Genomic DNA, 11,922 nt, shown 5'->3' with positions numbered 1-11,922 from the left:
GGTCCATGAAAATACGAATACAGTATGGACGATTTAGATTTTTGCGTCAACGATGCAGAGATCGATAATAGAAACGCAAAATGCACTATGTATGCAAACAGAAGTCAGAGGATAAAATGATTGCATGTGGTGGTCCAAACTGTACATGGGCCTAGGCCTAGTAATACGTGGTACCACTATTTCAACTGCATAGGCTTGACACCAAATGAAATAGCCTTCCTATCGATGGCCTGGGCTTGTAAACGGTGCGTAGTCGCTGCTTCAGCATGAGCGGGTGACAGCAACCTACAGGGGCCTAGCTGAGAGAAACAGACGGGTTCCGTACCGTCTGTTAAAAAAATGTACCCTGTATTTTTTTAAAATTTTGCCTAATATGGGCTAAAACATCGACCTGTAGTATTAATAATTTTGGTAGGCCCCCTATTTCTTTGATTGACTTCAGTTTTCATACCTACTTTTGTGTATGTTGTTTTTTATTGATGACTGGAAATTTATTTTCACAAACCTAGATTAATAAATACTGCAGGTAGCCATATTTATATGTATTGTATTTTTTTGTGTGTCCTAATTTAAAGGCAGATAAATGTAGGCCTGCCTAGGCTAGGTGTAATCGTGTGATGGGGTCGTAACTTAATTTTAATTCAAAGTTCTGTTGAATCCAATACAAAAAATACCATGCAGTAGTTAAATTATTTGTATTTCATACCTTTTTTTAAAATTTTAATACAGTAATTTTATATTTATTTTCAGAAAAAAACAGACTGAAAGGCCTGCAAGTGTTTACACCAAAGAGGAAATTGGAGGTGCACTGAAAGCTTTAGATAGTCACCAATGGATGTAATAATAATATTGTAAATGTACTTGCAGATACTGTACAAAATTTAAAAAAACAGTAGCTTAAAATCTAAGATAAAAAGCTTACGGAAAGGAATTGTAAATATGTTGATGTACAGGTATGTGGAAATCTGCCTGATGGTGCTGGAATAGTAATCGCTTGTGTAAATTAATAATGTAAATAATAAAAATACAATATTATGTTGAGATATTGAGGTACTAATTGCTTCTTGAAATGATGAATATAACATAATTATGTATTCAGAGATGGCAGTAATAGCACAATAAATGAATTTAAAAATATTTATTGAGACTTTATTAAGGCCAGTGTGACATTTATCACATTTAATGCATCGAATCTCTTTTGTTAAAGTGGTGGCTCTGAAAAGAGCCCTTTGGTTTGGAATTTCTGTGCTGTATTAGTGCGTCTTGCAGTTTGGTAGTGGTGCTATCCAGTGAAGTATTGGTTCATTGTTGCGATTAGAGTTTACTGTCGTGTGTTTAAAAAATGCCTGACACTTGAGTTGGTAGTCCAGCCTCCAACACCTCTCAATCACAAGATCTTGACAGAATTTCTCACTTAAGATGTAGAGTACGGTACTTGCTTAACTCAACAAATTCACTGTGGAAAAGCAAAATTATGATTTATTTATTCTATACCATACAATTAAAACATTATCATCAGCAATACAGTTTCATCAATAATGATTTTATTTCCTGCACAACAACATACAAAGAGAAAAACAAGCAAAATAATAATTATTATAGATACTGTAGGTCTTGAACATATTATTATTAAATGATGAACAAGTCATATTCAACAATAGAGAGACTTAAAAAGAACATGAAACACATTCTGAATAAATACACACAATAAAAATACAGGTTAGATATGTTTGTAGGAGTGTGGACCTATTAACTAGCTATCCTAATATTTAAAATACAGGCCTAGGGCATAGCCTACTATTATTACAGTACATTCAACATAGAGAAGATAGGGGCCTAGGCCTAGATTACAGATAGGCCGACCTAGCCTAGGCCCTAGGAAGCCTATGAACGTCACGATAACCAGGCAGATGCGCATTTCTACGATCGACATATCACGATATCATCAGAGAACCACCATCACCTAAAATCACTATAAAAATTTTGTAAAGAACTGTAAAGATAAAACAACCATGTTTCAATGAAGTTTTGTAATTTATCTAACTGTTGTTCGTATGTGTTTTGTGGAGAAGTCGGGAGAAACGGTTAAAAATGCATTTAAATGGCACCAAATTCTCATTTTTTTCTAGAAAAATCGATCACAAACAAACTAAATAATCTTACCTTCAAATCTCAGTAACTTTTCAACAAAAAGTCGTATTCAAATTCGGGTTTTTGGTACTTGTAGCTACGAAAAATCTTCGATCCACCGCACACAAAAACCTAACACTAAAGGTTATTTCTAGTATCTTTGAGGTTACCTAATATGTCAAATTCATTCTCAAATGGACCCAAACTAATGACGTCAGTAAAATTTGTTGCTCCACTCGTTCGATATTCACCGATAGAGGGTGTCCTATAGGCGGAAAAGATGAGTTAATTCAAAGGCGCTTGAGAGAGCGGGCTGCGATAAGAAAACGCTTTGAAGTTTCCAAATAACGCTTATCACTGATTAGCTGAAGGCTAATTAGGTATTTTCAACAGTTTAATGTGTGTATGTGTGTCTCTCGATCGATCGCGGAGAACCAGGCAGCCGAACGAAAGCCTAATGCGCATGCCCAGAAAGGCGATAACGTAAGAAATAACGGTACCGAGCTTATCTTTTCATAGTTTATTCCGATAAATATACCCCTCTCTTATCTTGTCGGAAAAGATGATTGATAAAAGGGCAATGTCCTTCTTATTAATAGGTCTATGCAATAACTGAGGCCTAGACTGATTTTAAAATTCGACCGTTCACACCTCGCACACAGGCTTGATGTATTATTTTATTCCGAAAAAAAGTCTTTACGCAAGGTAAAGACCAATATTTAATTGAAATCGAACGCCAAGAACTGTAAAGGTATGGTTTAATATATTTTGTATTTTACCCTTATGATATATCTTATCAGGATGTGGTTTAATAGAAGGCCTGTGTATGTATGCTAACGGGGACGGGTAAGGAATTGATAACTGACGCCATATTGAAAAATGGAATTTCTCTGGCACCAAGTGATAGAAAGACGAATGACACGTCATATTTTACTGATTCTGGCATTAACAATTCACTAGAATAATTATTGTAAAGTTTAGAACTAAAAAATTAAGATGGACGCAAAAACAAAATGCTGTTCAACAAATAATAAAACTTTAGCCTTCATTATTATATAGTACGGTATTGCAATGTAAGCCCCATAGATGGAATTTACCGTACTTTACTTACTAATCAACAAATTACATCAGTTTATCAAGTGGAGAAAAACAAATTATATTTAAATTTAAGTCTAAAAGTGCCATTTATGGCCATTTAGAGATGCTATAATCATAAATTTCCTATATCTCAGCCCCATTATGGTAGACTATCTATGAAAGTCCCTCTCTGCCCTTCCCCCATATTTCGAATTCTTGGATCCGCCACTGGGCACCGGCCTTAAAGATGAAAAAGAGGATCATTTACTATAGGAACATCATTTATATTGCTTTTATACACCTGGATAGAGAGAGAGAGAGAGATACAAGCCAAAATCTAGTGTCTTGTACAAGGACACCTGCTGTGTACATTGCCTGGGTTCTTGGACAAGACACTTCGCTTGTTTAAATTCCCTAAATAATGTACAGTACTTCTTTTTGATAAGCTGATGTAATATTTTCATTCATATCATGGGCTGTAATTTCAGGACTGGCATCAGTCTGTGTAGATTTGCAGCAAAGCTTACAAACACAATCCTAAGTATGATTAGTGACAGTAGTATCATAACACTTAACACAGGCATCTTTTTGGTTTACAGTTCAATATTCTGTTTCAAATATAAACATGGTTGATATCAGTAGAAGTTTCTGGGTGTTCTTTCATTTAACCAACTGCATTTACAACTCTCATTTTAGGGACCAGGTCTACCAGGGTGTAATGGTTTCTGTAAATAATAAATAGACAATAATTATTTCTTGATAGCCACATTATACTAATGTCCTTGTAAATTATTAGCACTCTACAGTAATTTTTGAAGAACATCCCATTAGAGTAACTGAACCACAATACTGGTAGTGTATTGTGTCTGCTTTCAGTAGGTCATACATACTGTACAGCATTTGGATACATATATTATTTTTTTTTAAAAAACTATCTACAGTATCTAGGAAACAAAGAGCAAATTTTAAACAGAAAATTATTTTTTAAAATCTGAGATTGAGTTAAAATGTTTGGTTATTAGAATTAACATATTCACAGCACATAGTCAAACAGGCAAAATAAGCTTTTGATATTTAACTTACATTGTCATATCCCATGCTGATGAGTTCACCATTGATGACTGGGCTCTGTCAATGAAATAGAGTAGAACAAAGCTGTAAAGTAAACCATAATTTAACATTTAGAATTATTACTTAATAAAATAGTACAGTAATTATAATCATCATTTTTCCTCATACAAAAACTATTTATTCCATCAAATAGTTCAGAAAAATTGTTAAATTTTAAATTACAGTTTGAGAATACAAAAGGCGATAATAGAGGGCCACCACTGGTATACACCAGCCTCTGTCTCTTATACACATCTAGATGTGTATAAGAGACAGCTCATAAAGGGTATTTACCGATCGAATCTATAGGGGTGTTTTTGTTTTTTGAATAAATCAGTGCAATGAAACATGAAATGAATCCTGAGTAATGAGTCAAATGTTTTTTTATAGGGCCTAAATTGTAAGATTTGCCATCACCATGTCGGTAAGTTGTACCATATAAAAATTGTATACCATATTGCTTTATTACTTACATCCACAATGGGGCTTTTAATAGGTTTCTGCCCAATATTTGGTGGTTTAATAATACACCAGCCCAATGACCTTAATATAAAGAATATCATTGGATTACATGCTATTGTATGTAACATCTTGGGAATATTTCACAATATTGCACAGCACAGTTTCATTCAAACCTACAGAGCAACGTAAGGCATGTATAAGATTTGTTGGTTATTGCTATATTGCATTCAACGCAACCACATCTATTACTGCATTGAGAATTTGAATTGCTACTAACAGTAGAAATCAAACCACTAAAACTATTCTTTTAAACCTTTTGTAGGCCTCGCATAGCAATGCTTTCGGGATTAATCTGGGCAATTTAATTATAGAAAATAGAATTATCACGAGATAGTGACGATGTGGGTGGCGATAATGGAATACACATTTGCCCTTAAATAAGCAGCGAAAAATATATCTTCTATTTTTCTGGCTCTGATATCAGAAGTAAATGGACAGAAGTATATTCTGAATTATATACCGGTATTTGCATATTTATATTTATAATTATACTTATCTGTTATTAATATTCCTTACACCCTTAAACATTACATATATCATTCTTGCAGCATTTCCTTTTCTATACTGCATTGCCTGTTTGTTGTTTGTTCCACGTCTGTGCTTTTTGTCTTTGTCCTGCAATTTTTTTTTCGTAACCCATACAAGTTTGAGTCACTACCTAAATTTGAATAATATGGGTTTAAAGGCACAATTTTCTGGCCATCATAAATCATAACTAATTGTTATTGACATGATCTAATGCAGTCTTTTCAACCTTAAACAAGGCTATATGTGAATGAATGTTGATTTGTTGATTATTTATGTTAAAACATACATTTTGTTACTTGCGTTATCTTTCATGGTAATCTGATGTGGAGAGTAGATATAGACGTAATCAGTTCATTTATATGTTTAATGTATATATGTATATTTGTATACAAATTTTATCATTATTTTTAACAAAGCTCACATAAATATACCGTCAGTAACAATCTGTAAAATAAAAGTACAGTACAAATTTTATAACATCATATTAGATATATCAAGGAAAATATTTTAGGTCAAAATGTACTACGATTTAATGGTAGTGCTTGGGTAAACTAAAAGCTAAATTAAATATCACACCTATGCTCCTCATCGATTATTATGAAAGGGTTGGTTACATCGTGGAGCATTTTCGGAATCCATTTTAAATTTTGATAATTTTTTTATCCACGGTGCAGAATTACTATGATTAGGTGTAAGTATTACAAATAATAAATATTAACTCCTATTCATCGCTTTGGTGACATCTTAGGCCTACTATAATGATAAATAATAATTAAATGCATTCTTATATAGAGCATATCACTAATGTGTCTATGCGCTGCACATAGGGGTTCTATTGTACTTTTAAGTTGTCCCAAGAATATGAAATTGGCTGGCAATGCGTGATTTTTAATGAATTTCAACACTGTAGGAAGGGAGAACACCCCTACAGTAAAACTTTGAAAAAAGGAACTAACTAGAATATCATTATTAATTATGTTTTTTTTTTTTTTTTTTTTTACTTCTACAGAAATATATAATGGTAAGCTTTCAGTCGAAATACCGAGAGTAAGTGCACATTATTTAATAGCACAGATGATAGTAACTTTGGCATGGAGAAACACTTCAATTAATAATCTAAGAAGTATAATAATTTCTGACAAAATGTATTTTTCCCATTTAAGCCTACGTGGCAATGCTGGCATACTTCCCTGTTTTTATTGTGTAATACATTTGAAGTACGGTAAATCACAAGACGATGATAATGCTAATAATAATAACAATCAAAATAATGATACTTGATAATGATTATGAAGATAATGAAAATACAGTAATAATAATAATAATCCTGATAATTATAATAATTATGTAATATATAATAATACAATTTATAAGATATATATATATATTTTTTATTATAATTAAAGAATTGTCCGAAGGATAGTAGATCGTTTGCGAAAGGAAGGTTACATAGTGTGGATGGATGAAACGGATATGGAAAATCGTATTGCAGATGACTTAGCTAATGCCATTAAAGACGCAGAGGTTGTTCTGGTGTGCTTATCAAGTAATTACAAAGACAGCGTTTACTGTGAAAGAGGTAATTACTATCATTATATTTAGCCATATTTAAAAAATAATATTTGGCCATCCCAGGCGCATGGTCTGTTTAATGTTATTGTTTCACACCATTAACTTTAAGATTATGTAATTGTGTTATATTTATTTTATCATTACATAATCAATTCATTTTTTTTTTTTGGGATTCTTTTAGATTTATATAGCGCACATATCTAATGAATCAATCTTACACAACGCGAATAAAATTACACCACGTAGATAAATTAAAGTATATTATCAGAAATGTTCATGGCATTGGTGGGCAAGTTCAAATAAAGAAGAATTGACAGGTTTGCGAAACTAGAGAAGTTTCGTTTATCCCGGAGGTTTAATAGTATATTACAAATCAACTGGCGAGAGCATGAACGAATGCATGAGAACCCGTGTTTCCCTAGCCCTCGAGAAAATGGTACTCCGTTTCTCCTTTTTTTTTCTATATGCCAAACCAATGAACCCCCAAATTTGACCTATCCTTATGTCTTTATCAAGGTCTTTATGATGTACCTTGATAATGACCCTAGGAGGTCGAAATATTGGTTTTCTCAAATGAAGTGTTGTAGTTCATATATAGTTATGTATTTGTTTCCGATTATTTCTTATATTACCGTACTGAAACACACATGGAACCTCCATGTTGTAGTCTTTTATATATACTTTATTTATAATTTTGTCAGCTGTTTCATGTGTATTCCATTCCATCGTTAACTTATTGTGTTTACACTTTACCCCATTTGCTTGTCATCATGTCTACTTTTGTGCATAGACAAATAAATAAACAAATATAAATAATAATAGTAATAATAATAATAATAATTATTATTATTATAATTATATAAACAATACATATCTTATATTGCGCAAACATAATTATCTGGCCACATCTCAGTGCGCTTTACACAATTTAAAAATGTATAATTTTAACTAATAGTACAGAGTATTCACTAATCAAACAACTATTCCTAATTTGACACAATTTCACAAATTTGTAATGTCTTGAAACTTTTATGTTGACATATTTTGCATTTTCTAAATCGTTTTAAACTTTTTTAAACTTTCGTGTATGTATTACTTTTTTGTACTTTATGACTTCAACATCAATTTTCATTATTCCAATGAGGAAAAGCCCTATACTATGTTTACTAAACAAACATAGTTTAGTTATTATTATATTATATTATTATATCATTTCTTATTAATATGATTTATTGTTAGGCCTATTATTATTATTATTATTATTATTGTTATTAATTATTATTAATTATTATTGTGAAAACATCTGAATATTGAATAAAATGCTGCTAACATTTACACTATGATTTGATTTAGAAAGTAACAACGTTGCACACTTCAGGAAGCCGTTTATTGTACTTATGATGGAAAGGTTCACGATGGATGGCTGGGTTGCTAACTATTATAGTGAACGTCTCTATACTGACTTTTCAAAAGAGGAAATGTTTGAAACGGGGTTTCAAAATCTGCTTGAACGTCTACAGAGGGATCACCCACACTTGGTAAGAATTTTATTTCATTTCATTTATTACGACATAAAAAAACATATAAATATACCATTGTCATGTGGTAGGAATAGGATTATCGACAGAAGCTAGAAGTTAGTCTAAATCATTAGAAATACACTAAATAATATTCCCAATACGTCGAAATGGAAAAAGTAAATAAATATTATGAAAATACATACTGTAAACATCGTTTTCCTGTATCAAAGTCAATAAAGCTCGTAATAGGCTCATTTCTATTAATGTATTAGGCCTACTTGGTGCATGTAATAGCAAAAAAATAAAACGTAATAAGCTCCCATATATGTGATTTGCTTGTTTGTCTTGGTTTTCTGAATTGACCATAGCACTACAAATAACTGAACATAATAAATATTAAACAGTAAATTGTTCGTAAAGAACTAACTCATGTCCCAGAAATTCATGAGAATAAAATAAAAATAAAATAAAATAAAATAAAATAAAATAAAATAAAATAAAATAAAATAAAATAAATAAAATAAAATAAAATAAAATAAAATTAAATTGAATTTTTAAAAATAATAAAAAAATAAAATTAAATGAAATAAAATAAAATAAAATAAAATAAAACAAAACAAAATAATAAAATAGTTCTCAATCAATGGACTGTAATAAAATAAACAAATAGGAGGAGTATTTTGGTGTGAATTACAAGTATAACCCACTCAGCGTGAGGACTTGTTTCCAGTGAAGTTTTTTTAGTGGTGAATTGGGCAGTACGCCGGAAGATGACGACGACGGGGGCAGCGGCGGATGCAACTACGACAACAACAATATTCAAATAGTTTCACCTGGTTTACTTTTTATAACTGTAGAACTTGTTTGCATTTACATTTTGGTGCTTTATTTATCGATCAAACAATCCCCTACTCTCTTCAAAAGAGTCTACTGCATACTTAAAACGCACATGGGCCATATTGCATACGGGGCCAACGGTTTAAACGGCTCATCTGAAAAAATAGGCCTATGCGCTATCGTAACTTGTATTTCAGCCCTCCAATTGAAACACAAGGAGGCAGCGGATGGAATGAAATGGGGGCTATATGATCTCCATGGTTCTTTATGACTTAATGAATCATCTTCTATTTCAATTTAATGCGTTTAAATTTAATGTTATATGTTTGGGTTTTCTTTTTGTCAGAGTCGTAACGTACCTAATCCAACACCTTCTGATTCACAGGCAACAACCAATAATCCACTACCTTCGAATCCAGGTTAGTTCAGCAGAGAACCTAGTTTTTGTTTTATACTAGCATATACCCCTGCTCCGCACGATGTTAAATGAGTGATAAATGGTGGCGAAGCATATTTAAATGTTATAAGAAGTTGAAGAGGCAATCATTGAGGATGTTATCAGGGGCGGTGCTAGCGGTGGTCCAGGGGTCCCGGGGTACCACTGGATCCCCCGTTTGGACCCCCTGTTGGGAAATTTCCAGCAAAGTCGTCGGGAAAAAATCAAATCTCGAGCGCCAAAGTACAATTCAAGCATGCCTTACTAAGCTGTCAAAATTTTAGGAATTAAAAACTGCTTAGTGCCAGCAGTGTTACCGTATGTGCGAGGTGCTGTATTTTCGATCGTATTTGTTGCAGAGGTGCGCCAGCTCTTTCCCGACAGGGGCTGGTACCCCCGACAGGGGGTTAGTACCCCCCGACAGGTAGACTAGTACCTCCAACACCCTTTTTAAAGAAAGAATCCAATAATTAACACATTTTATTATTGTTTTATTCAAAAGAAATTCCCCGACAAATTGAATTTTCCCCTTACGAAACTGCCAATTCTGTACAAATTTAGAGTTGCCATGGCGTCATTATTATGGAACTGATTTTTCTTTCTTAACATGGTTTCGTTGCTGAAGGCGGTGCAAGTAGTACAGTTAGTGGAGCACAGTCTACTGCACCATCTGGTTATCAGACTGACAGACGACAAGGTAATTGTGACATACATTTTATAAAGAATCATTAATTGTTTTGAATAATCATATCTGGTTCAATTATAAGGAAAATGTATTTTACTAGTGATCTAATTTTTTTTCTTTGCAATCGGCAACGTTTTACACTATCAGCCAATCTTAATGGTTGGCTTTGTTCTGAGGTTTTCCCGTTCTCCAAATTAATCAGGCGGAATGGTAGTATTTTCAGACGTCCTTTTCTTACTTAAAGGGCATGTGGGGGGGGGGGGGCTGGAGAGCTGGCCACCTTCAGTGTTATTTACCTATATGATGTGGCACCTTATATAAACATTCCCGAAAATTGTATTTATTTTTATATTCAACTTTTATATACATTAGTTGCTGAAGCATCTGGTGATCAGAATGACGGACAACAAGGTAATTGAGACATTTTTTTTTATTAAGAACCATTAATAATTTATTTGTTAATAAACTTACATGATTTTTAATAAGGAAAATATATTTATTTACCATCAATTTTTTTTAGCAATCGGCAATGTTTCACAGTATCAGCTAACCTTAATACGCTCTGTGATCCAAATGATGGGCTTGGTTCTGAGCCCCTTTTGTGTGGTATTCTGAAACGTCCTCTTCTTACTTCAAGGGAGGGTATGGGGAGAGGCTAGGGAGCTTAAGCCATCCGATTTTTTACATTTATAAGGTAAAATGATGATGGCAACCTATATAAACATTCCTAAAAGCTGTATTATGCATACAACTGTATATTCATTTATATATTTAGTTTATACAATGGCAACGGGTTTTTTTTTAACTTTCGAATAAAGTTGTTAAACTGCAAGTATAGATCTGTCAATATCACAATAATGTAAAATTCTTGTTGATTGCAGCCTCCCTACCCCTCCCGACCAGTGGGGCAACGCCCGTAAGCTCCCTGTGGCCCACTCAAAGGGGCCCGGGGTCCTCCTACTACCAGTACTACCCAGCACTTTACTACCGAGCCTTGACCCAGTGGCGTAACGCATGTGCTTTCTGGGGCCAGTCCTAGTTCAATGGGCCTGGAGAGCCCAAGGGGGCCCCTTCCTACTACCCAGCACACTACTACAACGCCTTGGTACGGTAACCTTTTCCCTGCTTTTTCTATAATTTAAAAAAAACCAAATATACCACAATCTCATATTCATTCATTCCTTCATTCATTCATATATTTAGTGCAATTGATCCCGCCATTTGTTTATTCACCTGAAAAGAGCCTAGCACTAGCACCTGGTGATTGAGCTGGTACCCCTCATGAAGCAGCCTCTAGTGCAATTTTTTCTAACCTAGTGTAACTTTGATTGTTTTTATATTGCATATATATATATATACTTCATATTACATGAGAAAATATAGTACATATGCCATCAAAGTTTATGCGAATTTAGACTATTATTATAAAAGTCTTTCACTTTTTCAATTCTTTTTAGACAGCGTCATCATGGGTTTTTGAATGATAAGAAAAGGAAGTGGTCAAT

General features: G+C 33.2%; 1 protein-coding gene across 3 annotated transcripts in view; it reads left to right on the top strand.

Annotated features, from left to right (window-relative positions):
- The window catches only part of LOC117119762, a 22,257-nt gene extending 10,503 nt beyond the window's left edge, over positions 1-11,754 (top strand). The window contains exons 1-8 of one of the 3 annotated variants that reach the window (XM_033264644.1): positions 2,731-2,881; positions 4,708-4,741; positions 6,377-6,414; positions 6,774-6,946; positions 8,293-8,477; positions 9,682-9,715; positions 10,358-10,429; positions 10,790-11,754. In XM_033264644.1, the coding sequence (XP_033120535.1) occupies positions 4,736-4,741; positions 6,377-6,414; positions 6,774-6,946; positions 8,293-8,477; positions 9,682-9,715; positions 10,358-10,429; positions 10,790-10,836 (555 nt within the window). In that variant the 5' untranslated portion in view covers positions 2,731-2,881; positions 4,708-4,735 and the 3' untranslated portion in view covers positions 10,837-11,754. Of the gene's footprint in view, positions 1-2,730; positions 2,882-4,707; positions 4,742-6,376; positions 6,415-6,773; positions 6,947-8,292; positions 8,478-9,642; positions 9,716-10,357; positions 10,430-10,789 lie in introns of those variants that run through there. The other 2 variants (XM_033264642.1, XM_033264643.1) reach the window with 2 other exon arrangements.
- The last annotated feature ends 168 nt before the right edge of the window (positions 11,755-11,922 follow it).

The sequence above is a fragment of the Anneissia japonica genome, unplaced genomic scaffold (genome assembly GCF_011630105.1).
Source record: "Anneissia japonica isolate Jap-2015-1 unplaced genomic scaffold, ASM1163010v1 scaffold11151_len745516_cov174, whole genome shotgun sequence".
In the NCBI taxonomy this organism is placed as follows: Eukaryota; Metazoa; Echinodermata; class Crinoidea; order Comatulida; family Comatulidae; genus Anneissia; species Anneissia japonica.
Note: the sequence above shows the minus strand (reverse complement) of the source record. Positions and strands in the feature narration are given on the sequence as shown.